General features: G+C 49.8%; 1 protein-coding gene across 2 annotated transcripts in view; it reads right to left on the bottom strand.

Moving 5' to 3' along the window:
• Positions 1–871: 871 nt before the first annotated feature.
• The window catches only part of LIPC (lipase C, hepatic type), a 175,044-nt gene continuing 149,973 nt past the window's right edge, over positions 872–25,942 (bottom strand). For both annotated transcript variants that reach the window (XM_045286531.1, XM_045286532.1), the window contains 4 exons: positions 24,375–24,617; positions 8,135–8,252; positions 5,344–5,562; positions 872–1,112 (listed from right to left, as the gene is read on the bottom strand). In XM_045286531.1, coding sequence (XP_045142466.1) covers positions 1,001–1,112; positions 5,344–5,562; positions 8,135–8,252; positions 24,375–24,617 — 692 coding nt within the window. In that variant the 3' untranslated portion in view covers positions 872–1,000. The remainder of the gene's footprint in view (positions 1,113–5,343; positions 5,563–8,134; positions 8,253–24,374; positions 24,618–25,942) is intronic.

Below are 25,942 nucleotides of genomic sequence, written 5' to 3'. Positions count from 1 at the left end.
GGTCCTTTAGTTTCCCAGGGGAATGAAAGGAACCACACAAGATCATCTGGAGTTGATTCAGTCCGAGACAGGCATCTCTCAGAACTTTTGTTCTCCTCAGGTCTGGTGTCCCACTCACTGGCGAGAGAATGCGAATTGTGACTGGTGCGTAGCCTGTGTGACTGTCAGCTTCGGTGGTATGAGGCCTCCCTCCCTAAACTACATGTGACACCTATCGAAGTGATTATCCTATCTATTATTGGCTTGCATCCTGTGGTCTGTGATGGAAGCTGTTGGTCAAAGCACCTGTCTTTCATTGGTTGGACAGATTGGGATTGGCTATCTCTCTGAGACAGCCCCGGTTCTCCGCGAGCTGGGATGGCAAGCATTAGTACAAGAAGGAAAGTGTACTTATGTAACTGGTGATATCCGCATGAAGATGGCCATCCGTAGACTGGGTAGAACTCTGCGTCTGTCTGTTTGGTTCATAACTATGATTTGTATGATGATAGCGACGAGCTGGGTTAGGATCATTCTTTTGGTGAGGTGTGTTGGCTTAAAACTGCGTGTTTGGGCACACCAGTAATGCTCATTGTAATTTCCCTTTCCTGGAGGGCTAGTGATGCAATAAAGTACTTCTCCAGCATGGTGCCAAAAAAGTGCTGGGGGTTAACTAGCTAGGGAATGCAGGAAATGTGACTTAAGTGTAAAAGACAGTTTAAATTAGAATAATGGATCTGAACGCCTCCTACAGCTGCACTGATTTGCATGCATTATCGTTCAACCAGAGGCAACAGAGGGAACTTCATTGTACTAGTATTTGAAAAGAGTTGCATAATAGTGTTTTCTTTTTAAGCAAACAAACTCGGTTTACAATAGTGAAACATACTTCTTTAACTTTTAAACTTTATTTCAACTTAATGCAAAATTCTTTATACAACTTTGATCAGGGGTTTTGTCCCCCTCCCCCCTCCTTTTGCCCAGGCCCAACCTCCCTTGATTAGGAGTATGATTTATTTATTCATCTGGTCATTCGCTTCCATTTTTTAGAGCTTAATTCACATCTCACGAAAATTTCCTCCTGGGCTGGGCGGAGTTGGAGATCTTCCTTGTTTTCTGAGCAAAATGTCATTCTGAATAGAAAAACAGAAAGCAAACGAGGCATTAAGTTTTAGCTGCAGCTCGTGGAAGTGTTTCATCCTTTGTCAAATATTTACTCAATTTAAAGGAAGGCATGCAATGCTGTTTCTTTAATTAGAGGCTCGTGTTCGCAAATATTTTCATAACTTCAGAAGAAAAACAAAAACCCAAGCCAGTGAAAGCATTCATCTAGGACGTTCCTGGGAACGTCCCCCGGGCAGCATCAAAGAGCGGAGGGAAACTGTGGTTTCTTTCACTACGCTGCCCGGACTCCAGGGCACACAGTCTCGGTTCCTTCCAGGGTCAGGCGGAAACCCCAAGCCTTCCTTCTCTGCGCATGCTCCGGGCATCTCTGACAGCCCTCATCTGGCTCTCCGCGCGGCTCTTGATGTGTGAAGACACTGTCTGACCACAGGGAACACCCACTAGGAGTCTCCCTTGGAGACCAACTGCTAGACTCTGACTAGTTTCAAGATGCCATTCTATGTGTCTACTTCCAATTGCATGTGTTAAAAAAAAAAAAAGAAAAGTCACAAAGAATTCTGCTGTCTGTCTTATTCCTTCTTTTCCTGCTTCTCAGCACAAGCCTGTACTAAACGACAAAATTGTTACGAGGAACAGGTGGATGTGAATACTGCCAAACTTGGCCATTTTTCATCACACGTTAGGCGATCACTTTTTATGTCCTGCTGTGGGGTCAACAGGTTTGCCCTGCTCTCCACCCTCACACCAGACCCTGCTCATCCTGGCTTGGTACCTTTGGGGGAAGAAAGCCACTTCACATGAAATTCCACCCAGAATGTATCACTTAGACTAAAAAAAAAAAAATTCCTGTAGTTAGCTGATTTTCGCAGCAAGGGAAACAGATTCTGAAGGTTACCCAGGTTGGGTAACCCAGGTGGGGGGTGGGCAAAGGAGGGTGCACAGGTGTCGCCTTGGGTGAAACACAGGACAGTCATCCATGAGAGAGAGACGAGAAATCAGAGGGGAGAGGTGGGGAAGGGAAGGGGTGTGTGTGTGTGTGTGTGTGGTGGGGTTGAGTTGATAAGTAGCCTACATAGTAGAGGACAAAATGAATGATCTGAAATGTAAACTTCCACCTAATCCACAATTTAAGAGGTCGTTTTGGTTGTTGTTATTTTTCAAGTATTGGATTTAATGTTTGTATCCTGTCTTTGGGTTTTTTGGTTTCTAGAAGATATCAAAACACTGGTAGCCTCATGCTCATTTCTGACTGGAGAAACTGAGGCGCAGAGAGGTGGCGTGATTGCCAGAGATCCCGCCGAGGATCAGCAGTGACGTCCACATTTGAGTTCAGAACTGACTGCTGAAGTCTGCCGACTGAGCTGTGCTGAGCCCCGCCAACCTTCCCACAGCCTCGCGGATGCCCCTGAACTGCTCTTGTCCTCAGATTTCCTTCTGAACTTCAGGGCTGACCAACAAGAGTGGTCCATAGAGCATCAGCATCAGCATCAGCATCACTTGAACCTTGTTGGAAATGCAGACCACCCTCGCACCCCCTAGACCTCCTGAAGCAGAACTGAATTTTAACATCATGTCTGGGTGATTCATGGGCACATTAAATTTCAAGATGCGCTGGGATGGCGCACCCCATTAGCAAAATTGATGCCCTCAATTTTCCTTCTTAGGCTCTCAAGTTTCTTTATACCAAGAGCCACAGCATGCATTTGTCTGACATTCTTGTGTGGTCACATAGCAGCAACTCAGTTCTTACTGCTTAAACAACAGTATTCCCCCTGTTGCTCTTGTTCTTTATTATACACCTCCCCAAACCCTAAGAAGGAGCCCACTGGCATAGTGGTTACACACTAACCGCAAGTTCGGCAGTTAGAAATCACCAGTTGCTCCCCCAGAGAAAGATGGGGCTTTCTACTCCCATAAAGAGTTGCAGTCTGGGAACCCCACAGGGGCAGCTCTACCCTGTCCTGTAGAGAGGGTGGCTATGAGTCAGACTTGACAGAGAATTGAGTTTTGGGTTTGGAAAACCCTAAGAAGGGTTTTATGGGCCTATCTGTTAATGTCTCGTCCTGCACCTCTAACAGATGAGAGTAGGAAACAGCAGATTATTGGGGTGGGGGTCAAGATGAGTGGATGGAGCCTTGGTGGCTCAGAGGTTAAGTGCTCCACTGCTAAGGGAAAGGCTGGCAGTTGAAATCCATCTGGTGGGTTTGTGGGGGAAAACCCTGGTGTCCTCCTCCTGTCAAGATTGTTGGTGGTGGTGGTGTTTGGTGCTGTTGGGTCAGTTCTTACTCCTGGCGAGTCTATGGATCACAGGATGAAACATTATGTGGTCCCGCGTCATCCTCATAATGGTTCTTATTCTTGAGCCCATTGTTGCCGCCCAGGAAACCCTATGAGGGCATTGCTACGTGCTCACACGGGCTGCTAGGCGCTGGAAGGGCCTTTAGCACCATCACCACTAATGGGAGCAAGAAGGACCTCTGTTGGAAGTTTTATGGGTGGGCCACCTGTGAGCAATGTCAGCCTGAGTCAGATTCTTAACCATGTCCGCTAGCCTCAGATCAAATGAGGTGGATGGGCACAGGGACCCAGCCCCAAGCCTGCTGTGCAGAAGGAACTCCATCAGTGCCAGTCCCTCCTTTCGCTCGTCTTCGGCACTGTGTGGGTTGGCACCCGTGGAGAAGGGAACTCACAGAGCACAGTCATGGTGAACGACCTCCAGCACAGAGGTGTCCTTCTCCCACTAAGACAACTCTGGGGGAGTGGTGCTGAGAAGCAGCATTCTTCCACCGGGCCAACGAGTCAGGCCAGAATGGCTAAGTGTGTCAGAGGAGAGAAGCCATTGCCTTCCCTCAGACTGATCCTGTGGAGACGGCTGTGGGCAGGTGGCAGAGCAGGTTCTTCTTAAGTGCCAGCCTGGAGCAACCCAGGGAGAGAACATCTTAGAGTGTCGTCCTACCCAGAGACTCAGCAGCTGTCTGTCAGCCCCCAGGCTGGCTCCTGGCAGTGGCATTGGAGGGGTGAGGGAGGCAGGTTGCTTGGAGGTTAGAAGGCTCCCCATTTCCCATTTCCACTGAGCGCAAACCAAGGGGAGAAATGGGCTTCCCAATAGAGGAAGTGTGAGAGGACGGCCCAGTCTCCTGGATACAGGGGAGGAGCTAGGAAAGAGTTTGAGCAAGGGCAAGATCCTCTTTTCTCTGACAGGTGTGCAACTGCAGACCAACATGGCGCCATAGGCACCCTGTGGCTCTGCTGAGAAACCCGTAGGCACTGCAGGAACACGATTCTTTTCTTCACTCCCTCCTCACCACCCCTGCACCCCGGATCCCAGCCTCTACAGCCCTGGCAGCTTTGAGACCAGGAGAGAGGTTCGCATACACACGGCAGTGTTCGTCAAGTGCAGCCTACAGCCGACTGGTCTCTATCAAAGCGGTCCAGATCATTAATGCGCTTGGCTACTCACGAAAGGCTTGGAAGTTTTCGAAAAGGCTGGGGATCTACTTCCGAAAGATCAACTATTGGAGATCCCGTGGAGCACCAATTTGACACACGTGCACGAGGTCATCATGAGTCAGAGTCAAGTCAAGAGCAACGGTGCCTGGGGATGGCCTGATCCACATCAGAATTTCTTGGGGCCCTGGTGAAACATGTTCATTGCCAGGTTCTCTGATAGGGTGCAGTGAAGCGGAAGCTCTGCGGGGGTGGTGTGGTGGGGTGGGGGTGGGGCTCTGGGAATGCTGCCCATGGCATAAGCTCCTCAGTGGCTCTTACACAATCTAAGATTTAAATGGCACCACCCTAGAGAAGGGTCACTTGACACCTTGAGATCGTGACCCGTTGAAAAGATTTCTCTGGGTAAACACTGAAAAAGAGATGTCACCTCTAGGTGCTTGTCCCTCCTAGTGAGGTCCTCAAAGTGGTCTGACTTCACCTGGTGATGTTTGTGAGGTCCTAGGCTGACGAGGTGGTTCTCAGTCTCTGGAGGCAGTAGCCGCTGGCCGTGGGAAGAGACAAGACTGGACATCAACAGCCCTGCGTTCAAATCCTAGTCCTTCCACCCAAAGCCAGGTGACTTGGGAGGATTCCTTCACCTTTCTGAGCGTTTATGCTCTATCACCTGGGCATAATCACAACTACTTCATAATGACCGATACAGATGATAATTAAGTCTTAGATTGTGAGGTGTGCCTGGCACACGTAGGCACGGAAGATCGGTTAGTAGGGGGTTGAATCAATAGTCACCTTTGCTGGGTTTCTCCGGCTTTGACTTTGATGGTCTTCAGAAGGAGCCCGGAGTAGCTGGTTCCTGTGCCCCATGGCATGATGGTTTGCACGGTATTCCAGACGTTGACCCATACGTCACTGCTTTCCCACTTGAGCTTGATCATGGTCAGCTCGCCAATATCAAAGTCCAAGGTGATTAGAAAGGAGTAGGTCTTATTACTAGTAATTCCTTCGCCCCTTGAAGATACAAAGGAAACCAGACATAGTCAGTTTACTTGTAATAGCAAAGCAACACCGAGGCACAGCCAGGGCAGGTCAGCATTGGTCTGAGTTAGAGGGGGTGGCCTTTTTTTGCTGTTTTCCCCAACCTGGTGTTCAACAGAAATAGAGGTAACAATAGGGGTGCCAAGGAAAAATGGGGCATCCAGACCAAAAGGACTGGAAAAAACATCCTGTTTCCTGTGTTAGCCTATTTAAAAGGTTCTGAGAAGTCCTGCAATAATGAATCTAGTTAACTTTGTTTAGCTCAGGTTATCTCTTCTTTACTTTTAGGTAAATAAGTCAGGAAAGTCATTCTTGAGGAGAGAGGGGTAATCTTCTCCGGATATCTGTGTTCTCCGTAGGTTTGATTAATCTAGTGAATTCACATCATGCTCCTTCCCTGCCCCCAGGAAGCTTTTCGCTTCCATACAAATAACAATTTCCATTAAAACAGTAAGGCAGAGAAGTCATAGAAAACCGTACATGAAAAGATACACTGATTTGGAGCAAACATGTAATGCCGACTCAAGTATAACTATCAGCTTTACTCACCAGACAGCTGTGCTCACGAGACACGCAAACACCCCAACATCGACAGAGCGGCTGGAGGCCTTTGCCATGATTTAGGACCGTCCCCTGGGAGTGGGATTTGGGGGAGCGCGGAGGTCCTACTGCAGCCCTGGTGGTGTCGTGGTTACGAGTAGGGCTGTGATCTGCAAGGTTGGCATCTTGAAACTGCCAAACTGCCAAGGGACCAAGATGTGGCTTTCTACTCCCACAAAAAATGAACAGTCTTGGAGACTCACGGGGACAGGCTGCCCTGTCCTATAGGGTCGCTGTGAGTCAGTATTGCCAGGATGGCAGCCAGTTAGGTTCTTTGGTTTGGAGGTAACACTGAATTCTGGATGAGCTGATGGCGGCGGGTCCCTTGCTCGGCTCATCCTGGTCCTTTCTGCAGAAGATGGAGAGCCCCAGCTCCTCCCAACAATGGTCTAGATCAGTGGTCCTCAACCTTCCTAAGGCCGCGACCCTTTCAAACAGTCCCTCCTGCGGTGGTGACCCCCAACCACAGTTATTTTCCTTGCTGCTTCATCACTGTCATTTTGCTACTGTTATGAATCAGGCAACCCCTGTGAAAGGGTCGTTCGACCCCAAAAGGGTCGCAACCCACAGGCTGAGAACCGCTGGTCTAGATAAACCATTGAGCTTTGAAGGCCAGGGTCCTGCTATCTCTGGTATGGAGCACCCAGCGCATTCTTGTGGGATGACCGAATCAGGCCATATTCAGGATTGAACTGTGTCCCCTGAAAATATGTGCTGGACTCTTAGCCGCAATCCTTGTAGATGTACCTTGGAAATGAGGTTTTTATTTCTTTGTCATCTTAATCGGGTCACGATCAGGGTAGGGTGTGTCTGAAACATGAATGACCTGTGACATCAAAAGAGCAGAGCAGATGCAGCAAGTTCAAAACGCACTGCCGCTGAGTCGATGCCAACTCGTAGTGACCCTAAAGGAGAGGGCAGAGCTGCCCAGGAGAGTCTTTGAGCGTGTAACTCTTTACGGGAGTAGAGAGTTCCTGCTTTCTCCTGAAGAGAGTCTGGTTTTGAACTGCTGATCTTGTGGATCTCAGCCCCACATGCAACCACTCTGCTACCAGGGCTTCTAGCCACAGCAGAGGAAGCACAAATGGGAGAGGGCACCTGCCACATGGAGAGTACCAAGAGACACAGGTGCATGAGGGCTACAGAAACCTGGACAAGGCTTTCGCCCATAGCCTTCAGAGAGACCTTCCCCGATCGTTGGCTCCTGAATCTGGATTCTGACCTCCTAAACGGGAGGAAACACATATCCGCTTGCTGATGTCATCCACTTGGGGTATTTCTGTTACAACAGCACCAGGAAGCTAAGACAGGGATGTAGGATGGAAGGGAGGGGGGTGCCGGTGCTACCAGATTAAGAATAAAATGCTGTGCTCAGAAGCCATTCTGATTCTCCTGAAATCCAAATTCCTGGGGATGGCCATGCAGGCCATTGATGTCCTTGAGCCTTGAAGAAGAACTGATTTCTCAAAAGACCTTTGGGTCAAACAATGTCTAAATAAGCTAGTAAGAACGTTTTGCCATCGGCATTGTGCTCAAAGAATTGATTTCATTTTTGAGAAACAGAGACACTGTAGGTCAGAGTGAGAGGTGTGTTTTAGGGCAAATAAGTCATTCTTTGAATTGCTCTTCAAGAAAGAGCAGGGTGAGATTCTCCTTGACTCGCCACCCCTGGTTTCCCTCTGCTCAGCCCATGTTGCACTAGACCCATCACACACACACACACACACACACACACACACACACACACACTCACACTCACTCGCCATGCTAACAGAAAGTAGAATTAGGGTGGTACTGAGGAGGGGTGACACGGTGTGGGCATCTGACAGGAGGCTTGGGGCAGACGTACGGATTGAGATTGTGTCTGAAAGTCTGAAGGCCTGCTAGACCTGGGGAGGAAAACAAGCATGTCGTCAGACAGAAGCTCTGGGCACCTGATACTCACAGAGTGATGGGAATTTGCTGCGTGTCCTGTTTCGTTCCGAAGAGTGACAAAGTCAATGTGGGTTCTACTGGTTTCTCAATTTGGTTGACGAATTGAATCTTGAATTGGTAATGATAAACTAGAGAAAGAGAGAGGGGCAATTGAGCAGGAGTTTTAATTAAAATTCTAATAAGCGTAACATTTGGAAAGGAAGAGAGAGAAAAATGTACATGGATAGATACTAACATGTTCACTTGAGTTTCTTTTTCTGGGAGGTAGGACTCTGAATCTTTCTTTTTTATTTTCTTTGTTTCTTTGTATTTTCTAAATGTCTACAGAGGAGTTAGGTTGTACTTAAAATATAATAAGAGTAAGGGAGGTAGCGGGCTACCTGAGGGCTTGCTACCTGTGAGGTCAACCATTTGAAAGGATCAGATGCTCCTGGGGAGACAGACAAGGCTTTCTATTCCCACAGAGAGTTCCAGTCTTAGAAACCCACAGAGGCAGGGCCACCCTGTCCTATAGGGTTGCTACGAGCCAGAACAGACTCGACGGGAGGGAGACTTTTCAAAGCATTACTTAACAAAAGAAGGCAGAATCGAAGGGCTCATGCAGCCTTGGTGGCATTCTCGGGAATTGTAGATAAAAAACCTGCAGGAGCACGTCGTGCATCTGGCAAAGGTCCCTTTCTGTAAGTCAAAGACTGTCATACATTTAGATACCTGTGTAGTAAATAATCGGCGTGACCTTTGTTCCAAGTCCCTAGGAGGTAACCTCCAAATCTTGGGAATGTCCTGAGTGCTTGGAGAGTCTTTGCTGTTCGTGGTGAACCCCTCTAGAGCCCATGCTGACAAAAGGACAAGGATGGAGATCCGAACAGTCGCCTGAGTAGCAGTTTGGAGCTTTGAGTCACGTGCTGTTGGCTGGAGCTTGTATCTCAGCACATTTAATGCATCCTGCCTACACCATGAAGCCTCCGTAAAACACTCAGCAAGGGTGACAAATGCCTAGGGACATTAAGTTTCACCCAGACCCCTCCCTAGGCTTCCCTCCCTGTGGTCAGATTTGTCTCCTTTCGCTACAATCATCCTGAGAGCTGTGAGTCACTGTAGCCAACCACTAAACCCGACGGAGTAGGGGGATGGGTGCTGGCTGGTCAGAAGTGAGGGTGGCCCTGAGACCTTGAGTTTGCATGTGCAGATCTGGACAGCCTTGGCAGTGTGTGAGTCATGGTCCTTAATCTTTGAAGTCTGGTCCGACTCCAGGTTGTTGTTGTTGGAAGCACGCCATTGGTAGCACTGACGGAAGCAACAGACTGCTTGGCTATGTTGCCCCATCTGTCTGATGAGGCCGAGCCTGAGTGGGGTTTGGCTCTGCTAAATATGTCCTCTAGGGACCACGCCTTTGCATCCTGGGGCCAGCTCTTGAGAACTAACTCTAGAATTCAACAAGCACATTTCCCAGTGGAAACAAGATAATTTTAACTTTGGGACTTGTGTCTAAAATGTTCGGTCTTATCAAATGTCCAGAATGTCATTCTACTGGGTTGATTAGAAGAGTGCAGTCTATCTTATTTTTCTTTACCTAAATACACTCTATACGTAACTGATAAAAGCAAGTTGTCCCCCAACCAGGCAGGCACCATGGGAACCCGTCGTACTACATAGTGTCATTTTGTTCCATCCTAAGGAGTCCTGGAGGTGCAGCGGGTTACAAGTTGGCTTGCTAACCGCAAGGTCAGCAGATCAAAACCACCAGCTCCTCTGGAGAAAGACAAGGTTTTCTACTCCTGTAAAGAATTACAGTCCCCCACCCCCACCCCCAGGGAGACGACTACCAGAAATGTGGGTGAAGGGAGACAATGGACAGTGTAAGACATGAAATAACAACAATAATATATAATTGATCAAGGATTCACGAGGGTGGGAGGGTAAGGAAGGGAGGGGGAAAAAGAGGAGCTGATACGAAGGGTTAAGTAGAAAGACAATGTTTTGGAAATGTTGATGGCAACATATGTGCAAGTGTGCTCAATACAATTGAACGATGGATTGTTATAGGATTTGTAAGAGCCCTCAATAAAATGATTAATTGAGAAATAAAAAGTTACAGTGTCAGAAACCCACAGGGCAGTACTACCCTGTCCTATAGGGTCACTCTGAGTCATTATTGACTCGATGGCAGTGAGTTTTGGACCAACTTGTATGGTGGGCATTGTGGCTCTCATCTAGTTTCATGGATAAGAAAACGGGCTCAGAGAGTCATTTGCTCAAGGTTATATTTGCTCAAGGTCAAGTATAGCGGAGTCTTTGCTGTTCACCTCCCCGAACCTACTACTAAGGTTCCTAGCTGGCCCAGGGCTCAGCCTGGGCCACAAACTGGCTGCGAGCTCTTATAAACACGACCCCCCCTCATTCCAAATGGCCGAAGCTGCATGGACTTCTCTTGCTCTCACCCTATTCTCTAAGAAACTGGTGTCTTAGCTCCAAGCTTATAAACCATTTTTACAAGAGTTTGTAAATTTTACTTGCTTGCCAGTGATGGCCTAAAACCTCATGTTGACATCACACCGGAGGAAGTAGTGGGAACCCTTGAATTTAGAACCAGCCGGTCAGAAGCTAGGGTGGCTCTGAACGCGAAGCAGGTGTGAAGTCTTGGCAGACGGCAGTCTGGAGGCCAAGGTGATAACCACAATGTCCACCTTCTAGGGTTGTTGAAGAAAAATAGGAGAAGAAGCAACGGTGACCTGTTTCTACAGTAGCTGCCTCATGGTAAGCAGTCTGTGCTCACTAAGTGAGCACAGAATTTATCAAGGTAAAGAAAAATAGGGCAAGTTCCTCTCTGCCCACTTGGAGACGCACCGTGCCCAGGCTCTTGGGAAGACTGGTGTCTGCTGTGGGCCGAGGATGGGGGATTTAGAGTACGTTTGCTGTGCCTCCGGCCTTCACCTTCTGCAAAATGGTTACTCCACTAATCCTGTGACAGTGCTTGGTATAGAAATCAGTTGCTTTCAAATTACTTCCAACTTGGGGTCCCCTCCCATGGGTTCCAGGGCAGAACTGCCCCTAAGGCTTTCTTGTCTGTCACGAAAGCTGATGGTTAAGCTTTCTTCTGCCGGGCTGCTTAAGTCATCACGAACTGCTCGCACCCACAGGGGCCTCCCCTCGCCTATAAAAACCCAACCCAGCCAGGTGCTATGGCGTTGATTCCGACTCCTCTGAAAAGCCCACTGCCGTCCTGCTCCTTAGGGATGCCAAGCCAGTCAGTGGTGATGGGAGCAGACAGCCTCATCTTTTCCCTGTGGACACCCAGTGGGTTTGAACCATGCTCTTTGTGCGGTGAGCCGCCCGGTGTTTAACCCCCGGCGTGCACCACCAGGCTCCTTAACCTGGCCCATAGTCAGCGCTGCTCACCTTCCTGAGCAATCTGGCAATCTGCTGGTGCGGGTGGGGTGCAGGTGGGGCTAATGCATCACAATGAGTATTCACATCCAGCAAGATGAAAACCACCTTTGAAATGCATGAGCTTCCAGCTTTGACACCCGAGAATTTCTACTGAAAACCACAGATAAAGGTGAGTAGCCACTGGATCATGCCTCTGTGCACGTGGCATCATCTTCATGAATCAATCTACCAGCCCCCCCTGGTGCCATTTCCACTGGAGGTTGGTAGCTGCTTAGCAAACTTAGCAGCAGCTGTTGCCAACATACCAGCTGCAGTGCCTGGGTGTGCCTGTACTGCTGGGTTCCCGGATGGCTTACACAACCCCACCCTTTGGCATACACTCATCGCCTCATCTGGGTTTCCTGGTGGAGTGCCTCATGCCTTGGGTTTACTTAAAGCAGTTCTCTTTGAAGCACCAAATGATGATGCTTACTGAGGCCCATCAATAACCAAATGGGAAGAGTGGATGTGCAGCCCAAGGACTTTGCTGAACGCAGTAAGGCGAGCTCAGCTAGCATCTGGCACCACTCACGGTGTCCTGTTCATCCAGCTGCTCACAGAGCCAAGCTTGGACTTAAGTGGTTTGATGTCTTCAAGACCGTGAGGCTGTGAGTGGAAAACAGAGAAGGATGGGCCAAGGCCCAGGGAAGGTCCCTAAACTGGTGTTACAGCAATAGCGGCAGAGACTGTGGCCTATTATCCTACAAGTCTCTGGAGAGGCCTCACACTACCCAGTGTCTGTCAAGAGAACTAGGAGTGCTCCTGCAAAAAAGCAAAGGCCCTTCCAAGGACACAGGCCATGGCTTCTGGGTTGAGGAGGAAGGCCGATGCAGACAGGATTGGCCTGGGGCTGTTCTCTGAGCAACCAGCCAAAAGATCTTCCTGGACACTCAAGGAACTCTCATAGCACCTGCTTTTCAGCCCACTTTGATAGCTATTGGTGGTGTAATGGGTTACATGTTGGGCTGCTAACTGCATGGTTAGGAGTTTGAAACCACCGCTCCTCCTTGGGAGAAAGATGAGGCTTTCTACTCCAGTAAAGAGTTCCAGTCTTTGAAACCCACAGGGGCAGTTCTACCCTGTCCTATAGGGCTGCTGTGAGTCAGAATCAACTCATGAGACTGTGTGCTCCAGCCCGTGCCTCTGGGGATAAATAAGTGGAGGTATATTGATGAAAAGCCCAAGTAATAGCAATAGCTAATCTTTATGGTGTAATTGCCACCTGCCAGGCTTGACACCTGTTGTCTTATGTAGTCCTTGCAGCAACCTCAAAGCAGTTGTGATCTTACTATGCAGAAGAGCAAACAGAAGCACAGAGATCCACACAGCTAGTAGGTAGCGTAGCTGGGATGGGAGTCTAGACAGTCAGATCCAGAACTGAAACTCTTAAACACTTGGGGCCAAGAGCTTTAGGCACCCTGCACACAAAAAAATTGAGATGTGGGAAAAGATTTAAGTTAAAAGGCAGCATAACAGAGTTATTTATTTAAAAGTAAACTGAAGCACCCTAAATATTTTCCAATAGAGGAAGAATAATAACCCCAATGATAATGACTGTTTAGCGATTTGCTACATCCTGGCTTCCAATCCTTTCACATAACGACCTCATTTATTTTTACAACTTTAGAAAGTCCTTACTTTAACCTCCCTCATACATCACTTTACAAATGATGAAGCTGCAGCTCCGAAAAAGGTGAGTGACCTGCCCAGTGTCATGCAGCTAGGGCTGCAATTAAAAGTTAGTCTGCCGATTCTGAGGTCATATTCCCAGTCCTGTGACACACTGTTATGAAGGGATTACAAGATAACTTTGGCAAGATTTCAGTTCTTATGAAAGAGGGGGAGGGGGCAGAGGAACTCAGCCAGAAGGAAAGCTGTGTCTCTACTATGAGATCAACTGCATAATGCAGTTAGGCACAAAAGTAGAAGAATTCCCAAAAATATTCACAGTGCTTCTCTCTGGAAAAGGGAGAGAGATCATTTTAATTCTCTTCTTTATGGTTTCTGCCAGTTCCGTGTTTTCGACAAGAAGCGTGTGTTCTAATTAGAATCTGATTGGAAAACACAAGAGCTTTAAAAAGCATTTACAAAGAAAACAAAGGAAACAGAAGTTGTGGTCCCGGCTTTGGACATCTGGCGGCCTGGGAAGCAGAGTCATCCCTGTGGCTCTTGTCACCTCTTCCCACCTGTCTATGTCTTACGCTTTATCTTTTGGAAGGCAGCTTGCAAATGCACAGCCTACATTAGCTTACACAGCCTCCATTAGAGGAGCGCTTGATGGGCTCTTTGTATGAAGAACAACGTGGAGTAGGTACTGTATTACGCTGCCTAATTGTGAGTAGGAATAATCGTAAAATAGTTGCCATTTGTGGATATTCTACAAAGTATCAGGTAATAGTCAGTATCTTCTGTCAGTCTACTATACAAAGGGGTACCCACCCCCCAATTGGAAATGTGCAGGTGGAGTGGAGCTTTCACAGTACGCAGTTTTCCCACTAGGTGAGCATTGAGCAACTCACTCTGAGTTAATGGACCCAGTGGTGTCACCTTGGAAGGTTCTCTCTGGTCACAGTGAATTTTTTCATAAAAGCAGTTTTACTTGAACCTTGGTTTTGTGTGTGTGTGTGTGTGTGTGTGTGTGTGTGTGTGTGTGTGTGTGATGGCCAATTTAAGAGAACATGGGGCTATGAAATTTTGTTTCCTGCTCAGGAAAAATGCTGCAGAAACTGTTGTGATGTTGAACACCGCTAACAAGGTCAGCACTATGGGAAAAACCCAAGTGTATGAGTGGTTTTCTTGTTTCAAAAAAGGTGAAATGTTGATTGATGACTAGCCTTGTTCTGGACTTCTGTCAACTTCCCAAATGGACAAAAATGTCAACATTTGGAGTTTGTTCCACCAGGTCAGACTATTAATCTAGCTTTCTATTTAGGGGTTCTGAAAATATTGCTTAACAATGTGTGACAAAAAAGGCCTGATTTGTGGCAGATGGGGGACTGGTTTTGCCACCACAACAATGCACCTGCTTATGCAGCCATCTCAGTGTACTGTTTTTTTGGCAAAACCCAGCATGCCTTTCTTGCCCCACTCAGCTGACTCATCTGACCTCACTCTGTGTGACTTCTTTTTGTGTCTGAGAATGCGGAGGGACATGAAAGGACAGCGATTTGAAGACATAGAAGAGGTGAAGAAAAAAACAAGGGAGGTGCTGTCAGCCATCCAAACAGATGAGTTTGAAAAATGTTTCTAAGAATGTAATTGCAGATTTGACAAATGCATTAAGTGTAATGGAGAGTACTTTGAAGAGGAAAAGATTGTTGTGTAAAAAATTTTTAAATACATAGCTTTGAAAAAAAATTCATATACACCAGTTGCCATCAAATTGTAACTGACTCATGGCAGCCCCACATGTGTGTCAGAGTAGAGGTGGGCCCCATCACCAGAACTTTCTTTGGAGGCATCTCTGGGCTGCCGAGCACACTGACCATTTGCGACCAGCCAGGGACGCCACCCTCATTTGTAGTCCTCACAAGGCGATGGAACAGAAATAATACTCAGGTGAGTTTTCATTTTCTACCCCCACTTCCAATCTTCATTTCTTCTTCGCCACTCTGTCTAGCTCTGAGCTTCAGGAAGGTGACCCCAGGGCTGCATCGCCCAGGCTCCCTTGCAGACTGGTTTCTGGTCAGGCATGATCTCTGGGAGGCACCAGCAGGAGGGCGGGGGGTGGCACAGAGGAGACAGGCAGGAGGAGAGAAAGGTTCTCTGCCCCCTCCTCGGTCTGGAGCCTGCTGTGGCCTTTGATGCCTGCTGCTGTTAGCAGGCCCCTCCCAGGCTCCGGGCCCCTCTACACCCTTCTCCTCCAGGCTCCTGTGACTTGCTGTGGGTCAGAGAGCCTAGTGGGTTCCCTTCATGCCACTCACTCCTCTGGTAGGAGTCCCACCCATTCCGGACCTGACACAGGCCAGTGGAGACCCAGATGATGCGGTGACAGTTATATTAATGAATGATAGACAAGGTCTGGAGATGAGATGCATCTAAGGCCACCGGGTCAGTGAGAAGCAGGTGTCTGTCTGATTCCAAAAGACCCCTCCCACGCCCTCCAGAGGCTCTAGGTCTGCAAGTTCCACCTGCTCTTCTGAGGCAGCTGCAAACACACACGCAGCTTCTGAAGAAATGCTGCCAGCAAAGCTGGCCTGGAGGACAAAATGCTGGATGGCCGGCACCCCCACACGCTCCCCCAACTCCTCAACCGGAGTGATCTCAGCTGCTGAACAGCAGGCTCCGCCCTTCTGTCCTCAGAAATCTGAATGCAGCTAAAGGTGTCCTGGCCCTGCCCTGGAGATGGGTTTTTAAATTTCCTTTTTCTTTAAATTGTGAGTAGGCGCAGACAGATTTTCAAGTCTGAGATGCTGTGGTCTGCAGTTCTGAGGGGAGGTGTCTCCCTCAGCCCTCATCTCCTATGGGTGAGAATTCCCTGTCCCTCTGCAGCACCAGCCTGGGGTGGGGTCCACGCAGGAAGCCAGAGCCTGCAGGGGCTTCAGCCATGAGGGGGCCCAGTGCGCAAACTCCTGAAGGAGCCTGCAGAGACGGCTGAAGAACCTTCTGGAAAAACTGCCTTTCAGCCACACTGGTAGCAGATCTTGTATTTTCCGTATAAGGGAAATCACTATTTTTCACCCTAGAGAAATCTTGAGGTGAAATTATTGTTTTCAACTATGAAAAAGCCTTTGATACTAAGAATTGATTGTCCTACGGTTTTTTTTCATGACCCTTTCCCCCTTTTTAAAAAAAGACAATTTCCATATCGTTTCCCCCTCCAGGACAACGGTGCTATTACAAAGATTACGGGGAGAAGTGTGAGCAATTTTGCTCACTTTACCTTGTGACATGTTTAATTAGGATTTTAAAAAATGATTTGGAGGAAAGTGCTTTTGATCTTCTGACTGCAAAGAGGCTGGCACGACACATCCCCCAGTCTGGCAGGAGAAATTATTTCCAGTCTTAAGAGATAAAAAGCATGCACCAGTCCATTAACCCTGAGTGAGATGAGCCAGCTCTGTCTAGAGGGGAGCTGCTCAGTCGGTGGGGATCCTTCTCCCCAGAGGGGGCTCCTGACCCCCAAAGACTCTGGCTTCTCATCCCGTGTGGAGGCCACCTGAGCCTCCTTAGAAAGGAAAATAAAATCCATTCCTTTCAGAAGGCAACCGCTGTGAGCAGAGGCTTGTGGAATTTATGAAAGGAGAATATTTGGTCTCTATTTCTCCCCACCCCCCTTTTATCTCTGGGAGAAAATGACTTGGAAGCATTAGCTATTGGCTCTGGGGGAAGTGAGGTATTGTGACTCTATTTGCAAACATTACAGAGGTCTCCCCACCCCTGGGTTATTGATTTTATGTCCGGGGGGACAGTAAGGATGTGAGCTCGTGTGTTTTCCGGAGGCATGACCAGCTTGCTCCTCCCTCTGAACTGCCTCAATTGGGCACCAGGAAAGGAAGTTGAAGGTCAAGGTCCCGAGGGGCTCAGAGGTGGCGCTCTGTGTACCCGGCAGCCCGGGCTGGCCCAAAGGGGAAAGAAAATGTGGTCGAATTTAGTAAGATCCCCAGAGCTTGAAAGGCGCTGTGAGGAGGCAGGGGGCAGGGTTTGGAAGCCTACGTATGTGCGTCTGGTTTATTTGGGTCATCGCCCTCAAGTTGGCTTGCAGAGCCCCCCTCTAGGGGCCACCCTCATGTGAGCAGAGGGGTTCTTGACTTTTCTGTTGGTAGGAGGTTGTGAACTGCTTAGGGGTGGGGAGGGGATAGGGACTATGTGGTGGAGGGGGGTGGGGGCGGGCACAGTGGGTGGGAGATCGAGGAGTGTGGTGTTTTATGTGTAGATGAGTGTGCCTATGAGGGATCAGGACTGTTGTGTGTGGTGTGTGTGTGTGTGTGTGTGTAAGGGTAAGGAGTATTATGCATCTGAGAGGAGTAAGCGTGTTGTGTTGTATGTATGAAGGAAAGAATGTTGTGTCGTGTGTGCGTGTGTGTGTGTGGGGGGAGGTGAGGGGCATCACTTGTGTGTGAAGGGTAAGGAGTGCCATGTTTTGTGTGTCTTAGGGTTTGGGGGTGTTGTGCTGTGAGTGTGGCGTTGTGGATGTGTGTGTGAGAGGTAAGGAATGTTGGGTCCCCGTGTGTCTGAGGAGTAAGGGTGCGATGTTGTGTGTGTGTGTGGAGGCTAAGGAGTGTGTGTCGATTGGCCTCACTTTGTGTCCGACGGTCGTGTGCTCCAGAAGAGCCCGCAAGCGAGAGTGACCTATAATGGCGTTCTCTCTCCGCATCTACTGCCACGTGCCGTGTTAAACAAATTAGAGCCTCACGGAACCTCCCTTTCTCATCTGCCAAGCGGGGGGTTGTTGTGAGGGTGTGATGTGATTGTGCACACAGGTACGTGGTAGGGACCCACTGCTGCCGGTTTCTTTCCTAGGTGCTGCACGGAGGGGGCAGGGGCTGGAGACTCACTTGTTTCCATGGCTCCTCCCTTGTGTGGCCATGCCTGCCCACGCCCCTCACTTCGTGGCCGTGGAAACTGAGGCCCACGCCAACCTTAGCACTGGGTTGAGGTCACAGGCCACCAGAGCCAAGGTTCTGGATGGTCCGAATAGCCACATCACAAGCCTGTACGCTTTCTCCTATGCCCTTGCACGCCCCTGGAAGTCACTGAATGGTCCAGAGACAGAGATCTCCCGGGGCCCCAGACAGGCTCCGTGTCTCACCCACGGAGCAGTGGGAACAGCTGTCTGCGTGCCTGGAGAGGCCCTGAGCGAAGCAGGAAAGCACGGGGAAGGAGAGACGAGGCAAAGAAAGGAGTGTGGAAAGAGCAGGGGGGGTTGGAAGGCGGGCGGGAGGGGGCACTCGGAGAAGGGGTGTCTGACAGTGCTGAGAAGACCCTGGGTGGAGCCAGAGGAGCAAGATCATGGAACCCGAGCCATCCGGGATCAAATCCTGTGTTTGTGAGCTCGGCACAAACTAGCGACCTTGTCCGCCACTGCTGAATGTGGAAAACATCTATGAGGGCCTTCAAAGAGTGTGTCGGAAAAGGCCATTATTTTTCCATTCGCTTCGATTTTTTAAGCCTTTGCATAGAAGGGTCCTGATCAGAAGAGGGCAAGACGAGGGACAGAATTTCAATTTCTCACATCTTCTAGACTTTCTGGAGTCATTGAGGCTGGATGGCCATCCCCCCACCCTCAAACTATTGCCCTGAGATCATCTTTGAACCAAACAGTCCCCAAACCAAGCTTGCTGCCCTCTCCAGTTACCCCTGATTCACAGCCGTTTAGTTTAACCAGTAAAGAGCATGTGCCTTGAGCCATGTGCTTTAAAACGACTACCTGGTATCAGACTGACCTTAGCAACTGGCAAGGTCAGACAGGAGTTGGGGGTGGGGGGCTCATGGCAACAGGGAACGAGCAACTCAGGAGAGGGGTCTGAGACGGCTGCACAACTTGTACAGGTAGAATTGGTTTCACCAGTGTCTATTTTTAATAACAATCAAACAAAAAGCTTAATTAGAATGAAAGACAAAAACAAAAAGCCTGTGTGACCTTGGGAAGATTATTAACCTCTCCAAATCTCAATTTATTTATTGGGCAATTAAGCATTCTCTCTCTCTTGCCTTCTTCCTCCCGCTTTGAGGCTTACAGGGAACATTTATTCAACAGTCAGCAGGGTTCCCGGATGCGCCAGCCCTCCATGAGGGTCGCTCCCCCTATCCCTCAGCTTCCTCATCTGAAAAATGGGGGGACATTCCTCTCCCATCTGACTGCTGTGAGACCTAAGTCAGGGAAGGCACTTGCTAAGCAGTACTTACTGGAAACAGATGAGTTTTCCTCCCCCTTCCCTTAAAATGGATTCCCCAACAGGTAAAGTTTCCTACTGAGAGAGTGAGAATGGAAGTGGGAGATAAATTGCCTCATTTCTATCTGTGACGGGTTCCCAGTTCTCTGCTGCTGCCGCCGTGGTTGCAGTGTGTACCCGAGTCCTGCGGATGTTGTAGAACATAGAGCCTTTGATGGTTTTGCCCAATGATCACGGGAGGCTGAGGAACGCAGGCCAAGTTAGTCATCCTTGTGGGAGCCACAGTGGGGAGGTGATGTTTACCGTGCCCCCCCTAAACTCTGCACCCAAATACAGAGTGCAACTAGACGTCTTTGGAAAATGGAGATTGTGGCTTCTCTGTGTACCAGAATTGGGCACGTCTCTTCTTTGAAAGCTCCTTAGGCATGCCTCAAAATGCCAGGGGGAGGCTGATGAGACGAGCCAGGGACATGGTGGCCCCTACGGGGTGGAGAGCGGTGTCTTGTCCGTGGCGTGGTGGTGGTGGCGTAGATGAAAGGCTTCAATCAGCACCCCCACTCCCTTCCCAGTGCTTTCTGTGACCATGGAAGAAGCATCCTATTCCTGCACTCTGCGGCATGCTGGGAGCATGGCTACCCTGTCTGAGAAGGTCAGGTTCTAATTCGATTGGGTTTAGATTTTAAGCAACTTAAACCTGAACTGAAATAGCCACCTACGGTTAGTAGTGGTCGCACGGGGCAGCCTACTGTGATACAGATTGCAGCCCCCATCAAAAGGCACTTCTAAACAGGTGGAGTTGCGTGGGGGTGGGGGTGTCATTTCTGTCCATACCCAGGCCATCTGGATGTGACGACGGACGGGGCAGCTACTTGCCAGCAGTGAGCAAAATTAGGCGGAAGGACAAAAGTAGAATTTTGGGGGCCATTGGAAGGGGCCTGAGGGACCACCCATTGTCAGTTTATCGTACTGTGCTGGCTTCCCTGGTACTACAAGGCTGGACGCTATGCCACTGGTATTGCTAATTCTAGCAGCGTCACTCACGGTTTCAGAGGAGCTTCCAGACTAAGACAGACTAGCCAGAAAGGCCTGGCCACCTGCTTCTGAGAATTAGCCAATGGAAATCTTAGGGGTCACAACATAATATTGTCCAATACCATGCTGGAAGGGGAGCCCCGTGGAAGGTGCTCAGAATTCCCCGTAGCAGTGACTCGAGGATCGATTTTACTAGTGATTGGGGTGATGGCTCAGGACAGGGAGGCGTCTTTCTCTGTGTGCACAGCACCCTGAGGCTGAGTCAACGCCTTGGAAGCGAACAACCCCAGAGAAGCGGAGGGTGCAATTTTCCTCACATCTCAGCTGCTGGGGGTTGGATTCCGGGCCTGTTGCAGTCACTCTTGCCTCCCAGCCTCCGCGTTACTGGGCATCACTGGCCTGGCCCCATCCTCATCAGATGTCCCTGGAGCAAGCTGTTTATAGCTAGGAGACACAACTGAATCTCCAGGAACCCTCCCACCCCCCCACCCAAACACACCCACCATGGAGCCCCCGTGTGGCAGGGGTGAGCCTCCACCACGTCTGTGGAGGGGAGGCTGTCTTGGTAGACATGAGCGGGCTCTACCATAAACCAAGACAAAACAAACTCACTGTCATGGAGTTGCTCCTGACTCATAGTGGCCCTGTAGCACAGGGCAGGTCTGTCTCTGTGGGTTTTGAGACTGTAAGTCTTCATCGGCGTCGAAAGCCTCACCTTTCTTCTGAGGACTCTGACCTTGCTGTTAGTAGTAGCCCCCCCATGTCCCCCACCAGAAGCAACTGATCCTGGGAGCTGATGGGTGATATGAGGCTGCCCTAGTGTGATTCCTCGGTTCTCCTGAATTAGAAAGGAAGTCTAGTATGGCAGGCCCACCAGTGGCCTGTGTTGCTTGGGCGCCTGGGGTCTTTGGCAGGTGGGAGGAACTCAGCCTGGCTTGTGCTTCCACTCTGTTCCCTCTTCTGTTTCTTTCTTTCTTTATCATTTTATTGCGGGCTCATATAACTCTTATCACAACCCATATATACATCAATTGTGTAAGGCACATTTGTACATTCGTTACCCTCATCATTCTCAAAACATTTTCTCTCCACGTAAGCTCCTGGCATCAGCTCCTCATTTCGCCCCCCTTCCTCCCCGCTCCCCCCTCCCTCATGAATACTTGATAATTTATAAATTATTATTTTGTCATATCTTACACTGTCCAAAGTCTCCATTTACCCACTTTTCTGTTGTCTGTCCCCCAGGGAGGAGGTTAGATGTAGATCCCTGTAATGGGTTCCCCCTTTTCACCTTGCCCTCCCTCCACCCTGCCAGTATCCCACTCTCACCATTGGTCCTGAAGAGATCATCCGGCCTGGACTCCCTGCGTTTCCCCTGGATTCCCTGTGTTTCCCCTCTTCTGTTTCTTAATGCTCACTTCCCTGTCTCATCTCCCAGCCTCCGGTAGGGCAGTGGATATCCAGCTGTCCTCGAGCTGGGCCGTACCCCCATTTTAAATGCTATTCCCAACTGAGCCATAGAAGGTGTCCAATGACCTCCTTTTGGACCTTAGCTGATCTCAAGGAGAAAGCAATTGCCCCCCACCCCACCCCACTCCCCAACTCTTTGCACCCCACTCTCCCAGTCAGGTCACCGCCGGAAGAACCATTCAGCTTGCCCTGTCTCCACCAGAGCTCGGTTAAGCATTCGCTTTGTGGCCTTGAACAAGTCAAGTGCCACTTCTTTGGCTCTCAGTTCCCCTGTCTGTAAATGGCGGGGCTGAATACTCCCTTGCAACAATAACAGTTCAGGATGCAAGCTGTTTCCAGAGAAAAGTGATTATCTGAGAGGCTGAATCACTCCAGGCAGCTCCTTTAGAGAGGAGCTGGTTAACTCCAGCAAGTCTCTAATGGGCAGCCTGTGGTGGGGGAGCTCCCTTAAGCAGGAGGTCTCTCAATTTCCCTCATGCTTTCTGGGCCCAATATCTCCTCCAAGTCCAGGGAACAGATAGCTGAGGGTACCTCTTGACCCTTCACACGGGAAGCTGCCCTCATGCCAAGTGCTCCCCAGACACTGCTGGGTGAACCCACCCACCATGGATTTCGGTCATTCCTCAACCCGCATCTCTGGCAGATGGGGACATCTGTCTTGAGAGCAAAAGTTCAAGTAAACCGAGGGCGCCTGTGTTTACAAATGACGTTGTCTGGGGGTTTGAACGTGGGGAGGGTGGTCATAAAAGGAGTTCTGATCTGGGAGTCAGGTGGTCCTGGGCGGTGCTAGGCCGAAGCATTTACAGGTGGTCGCACATTGATCGCCTCACTTTGCTTGCCTCGTCTTTCAAAACCGCCCCTCAAACCAAACCCACCTCTGGTAAAGGTATTTCCACTCAGTGTCCCTACATAGATCTTCCGAGGCTGGGCATCTCCAAGGGCGCAGGCAGCCTTGCCTTTCCTCCATGGAGAGACGGGTGGTTTTGAACCACCAGCCTGGGTGAGCAGTCCACCACCTACCGGACAGCACCACCAGGGCTCCTTAGATACATATATCAACGTCTACCATCCCTCCGTCTATCAACCAGCGGCTCCTCTGGAGAAAGTCAAGACGTTCTGCTTCTGTAAAGAGTTTTGCTTTCCCAGACTTACAGGGGCAGGCCTACTGTGTCCAATAGGGTGGCTTTGAGCCGGCATGGACCTAGTGGCAGTGGGTTTGGTTTGGTTTGAGATTCTGCATATAAACCAGCTGCATCCACTCTGACCTTGTGTGCATCAGTGTAGGACTGTGCTCAATGGGGTTTTTAGTGGCTGATTTTTCAGAAGTAGATCGCCAGGACTGTCCTCCGAGGCATGTCCGGCTGAACTTGACTGGCTCACATATCTTTGATCAGTCAAGCCTGATAACCCTTCGCCCCATCCGGGGACTTCATTTTGAATAGTTAGCAATAAGGTGCCCATGTAAGGTGTTGGGGATCCTGGCCTCCAGATACAAATATCTGAGTGGTAATAATCAAACAGCAAAAATACCAGATTCCTTCTTGCAGCGCCGGAGGGTGTGTGCCATGAAGCCAAACCCAATCCAAACCCATTGCCATCAACGTGGGGTAGAACTGCCCCTGTGGGTTTTCCAGACTGTAACTCTTGATAGAGTCTCGTCTTTCTCCCATGGAGTGGGCTGGTAGTTTCAAACCGCTGACCTTGTGGTGAGCAGCCCACTGCATAACTGCTATGCCGCCAAAGCTCCTTGTGCTGTGAAACAGCAAGATGCTAAGCCACTCCCGAGATCTTCTAAGCATGGCAGAAATGTGCATGGCCACAGATGCCACCTTGCTCCTCCCAGGAGGACCCGGGCTTCACGGAAAGGCTCTCTCTGCTAGCCTCAGCTCAGGATGGGGCCAGGGCCCTTCCTCTGTACTCCCGCTCAACCCAGAGAGCGACAGGGACTCCTGTCTGCCTGGAGGCTCGCAGTCCTGTTGGAAAACACTAGAAGCAGAACCGAGAGTCGGGGAAGCCTCGGCAGGGCAACAGTGCCCTGTAAGGTCAGCTGAGCGAAGTCTGAGGAAAACGAGAAGCCACAAGCTCCGGCTGGAGCTCAGGGCTTTCCTGACTGCCTGGCTCTGGTCTGGGTTTGGAAACGCCCCTGGGTCCTTGTACAGTGGGAGCTGGGCAGCTGGGATCATTACTCAGGACTCTTAGCCTATCAGATTCTAGCGAAAGACCTGCAGAGAGGTCAGCCCAGGCACGGTTCCAGAATTTATCAAGGTTTCTGCACCCACCACTTGGCATCAAGGGTGCCACATTCTTGGGAAAGAGAGCCTGTGTCCACATTGCCGTCTGGCCCCTGCCCTTTCAGAAAGGACTCTCATAGTGGAGGGTGTGGAACCTGGAGCATCCAGGAGAAGAGCCCAGGGACCCTCCGAACCTTCCAGACAGATGACTGCATCCTGCCCTTGGGAAAGCTTCCAGGCGACTCGCACTCACCTTTGAATGGGGCTTGGGCTCGAGTCACGAGGTAGAACCTCCTGGCCCTGCTCTGCTGTTCCTGGCGGACGTGGTAGCCCAGCAGGTTGCAGCCACCCTTCTTGCAGCTCAGGCACAGGCCCTGGCTGAAGGCGTCCATGCTGCTGCACCGGTAGGCCGTGCTCTGCATGCTGCTGTGGAGCAAGGAGTCGATGAAGAGCTGCACGGACCGCTCGTGGGAACACTTTATGGTCTGCGAGATGGCTGCAACACAGAAGGCAAGGAGGGCTTCATTGCCTCTGACCCTCAGATACCTGCCACTCAAAGGTCACCATGGTTCTGGGGCCACAGAAATGGCAAACGAGCGAGCAAGCGAATACAAACCAGTCCCTGCTGAGTTTATGCCCCTTCACGGGGACCCCATGGATTTCAGAGCAGAAGGGCACCCTGTAGGACTTTTCATGGTGGTGATCTTTTGGAAGTAGATTGCCAGGCCTTTATTCTGAGGCGATTTTGGATGGATTCAAACCACCGTTAGCAGCTGGGCACATGACCGTCTATCTGTACCATTCGGTGATGCCCACAGAAGATTCAACTCAACTCACTGCGTTGAGTAGATGCTGACTCATAGCAACCCTATTGAACAGGGTTGAACGGTCCCTGTAAGTTTCCAAGACGGTAACTCTTTACGGGAGTAGAAAGCTGGGCCATTCTCCCGACGACTTGGAGCAGTTTTGAACTGCTGGCCTTGAGGAGCAGGGCTCCTTACCGAAGATTGGCGGTAGCAAATTGGAATCAAGGAGTGGATCAACGGGTTGACACACTGGTGTCGGAGGGGGGTCATAACTGATTGAAACGGAAAGAAAGAGTCATCCATCTGGGGCTGTGTCATGCAAAAGCCTAATCCCGGCCACCCCTGGGGATTTTCGTGCATGTTTTCATTGTTGGGTGCTGGTGAGTTGGTCCGGACTATGTACAAGAGACCAAAATACCATCTAGTCCTGAGCCGTCCTCACGTGTTCATGGGAACCCTGAAACGTTCAGAACCCATCAGACTATATTCACAACCTTCCTTAAGAAAGCAGGTGGTGGAATTCAAACTTTCTAAGCAGGGGGCCAGTTCACTGTCCCTCAGACCCGTCGAAGGGCCGGACTATAGTTTAAAAAAACAGTACGAACAAATTCCTGTGCATACTTCACATATCTTATTTTGAAGTAAAAAAACAAACAGGGCAAAGACACCCGGCGGGCCCAGATAAATGTCCTCGGCGGGCTGCATGCGGCCCGTGAGCCGTAGTTTGAGGACGCCTGCTCTAGAGGAGAAACACACACAAATGTGGACACCTTGTGGGTGGGTGGGCTCGTGTGGGATGTCTCTTTCCTTCCTAAAGAAAGAAACACAGCCCTCCCACAGCACCTTATGAATCCAAGCCAACGTCACTGCCATGGGGTGAATTCTGACACTATAGGACAGAGTAGAACTGCCCCTTTAAGTTTGCGAGGCTTGCAAATCTTTGTGGAAGTCAACCCCCCCAAATAAAATTCACTGCATGGATTGGATGCTGACTTATAGCCACCCCGAAGGACAG

This window comes from Echinops telfairi, unplaced genomic scaffold (genome assembly GCF_000313985.2).
Source record: "Echinops telfairi isolate 266 unplaced genomic scaffold, ASM31398v2 ScPeMD7_8;HRSCAF=38, whole genome shotgun sequence".
NCBI lineage: Eukaryota > Metazoa > Chordata > Mammalia > Afrosoricida > Tenrecidae > Echinops > Echinops telfairi.
Note: the sequence above shows the minus strand (reverse complement) of the source record. Positions and strands in the feature narration are given on the sequence as shown.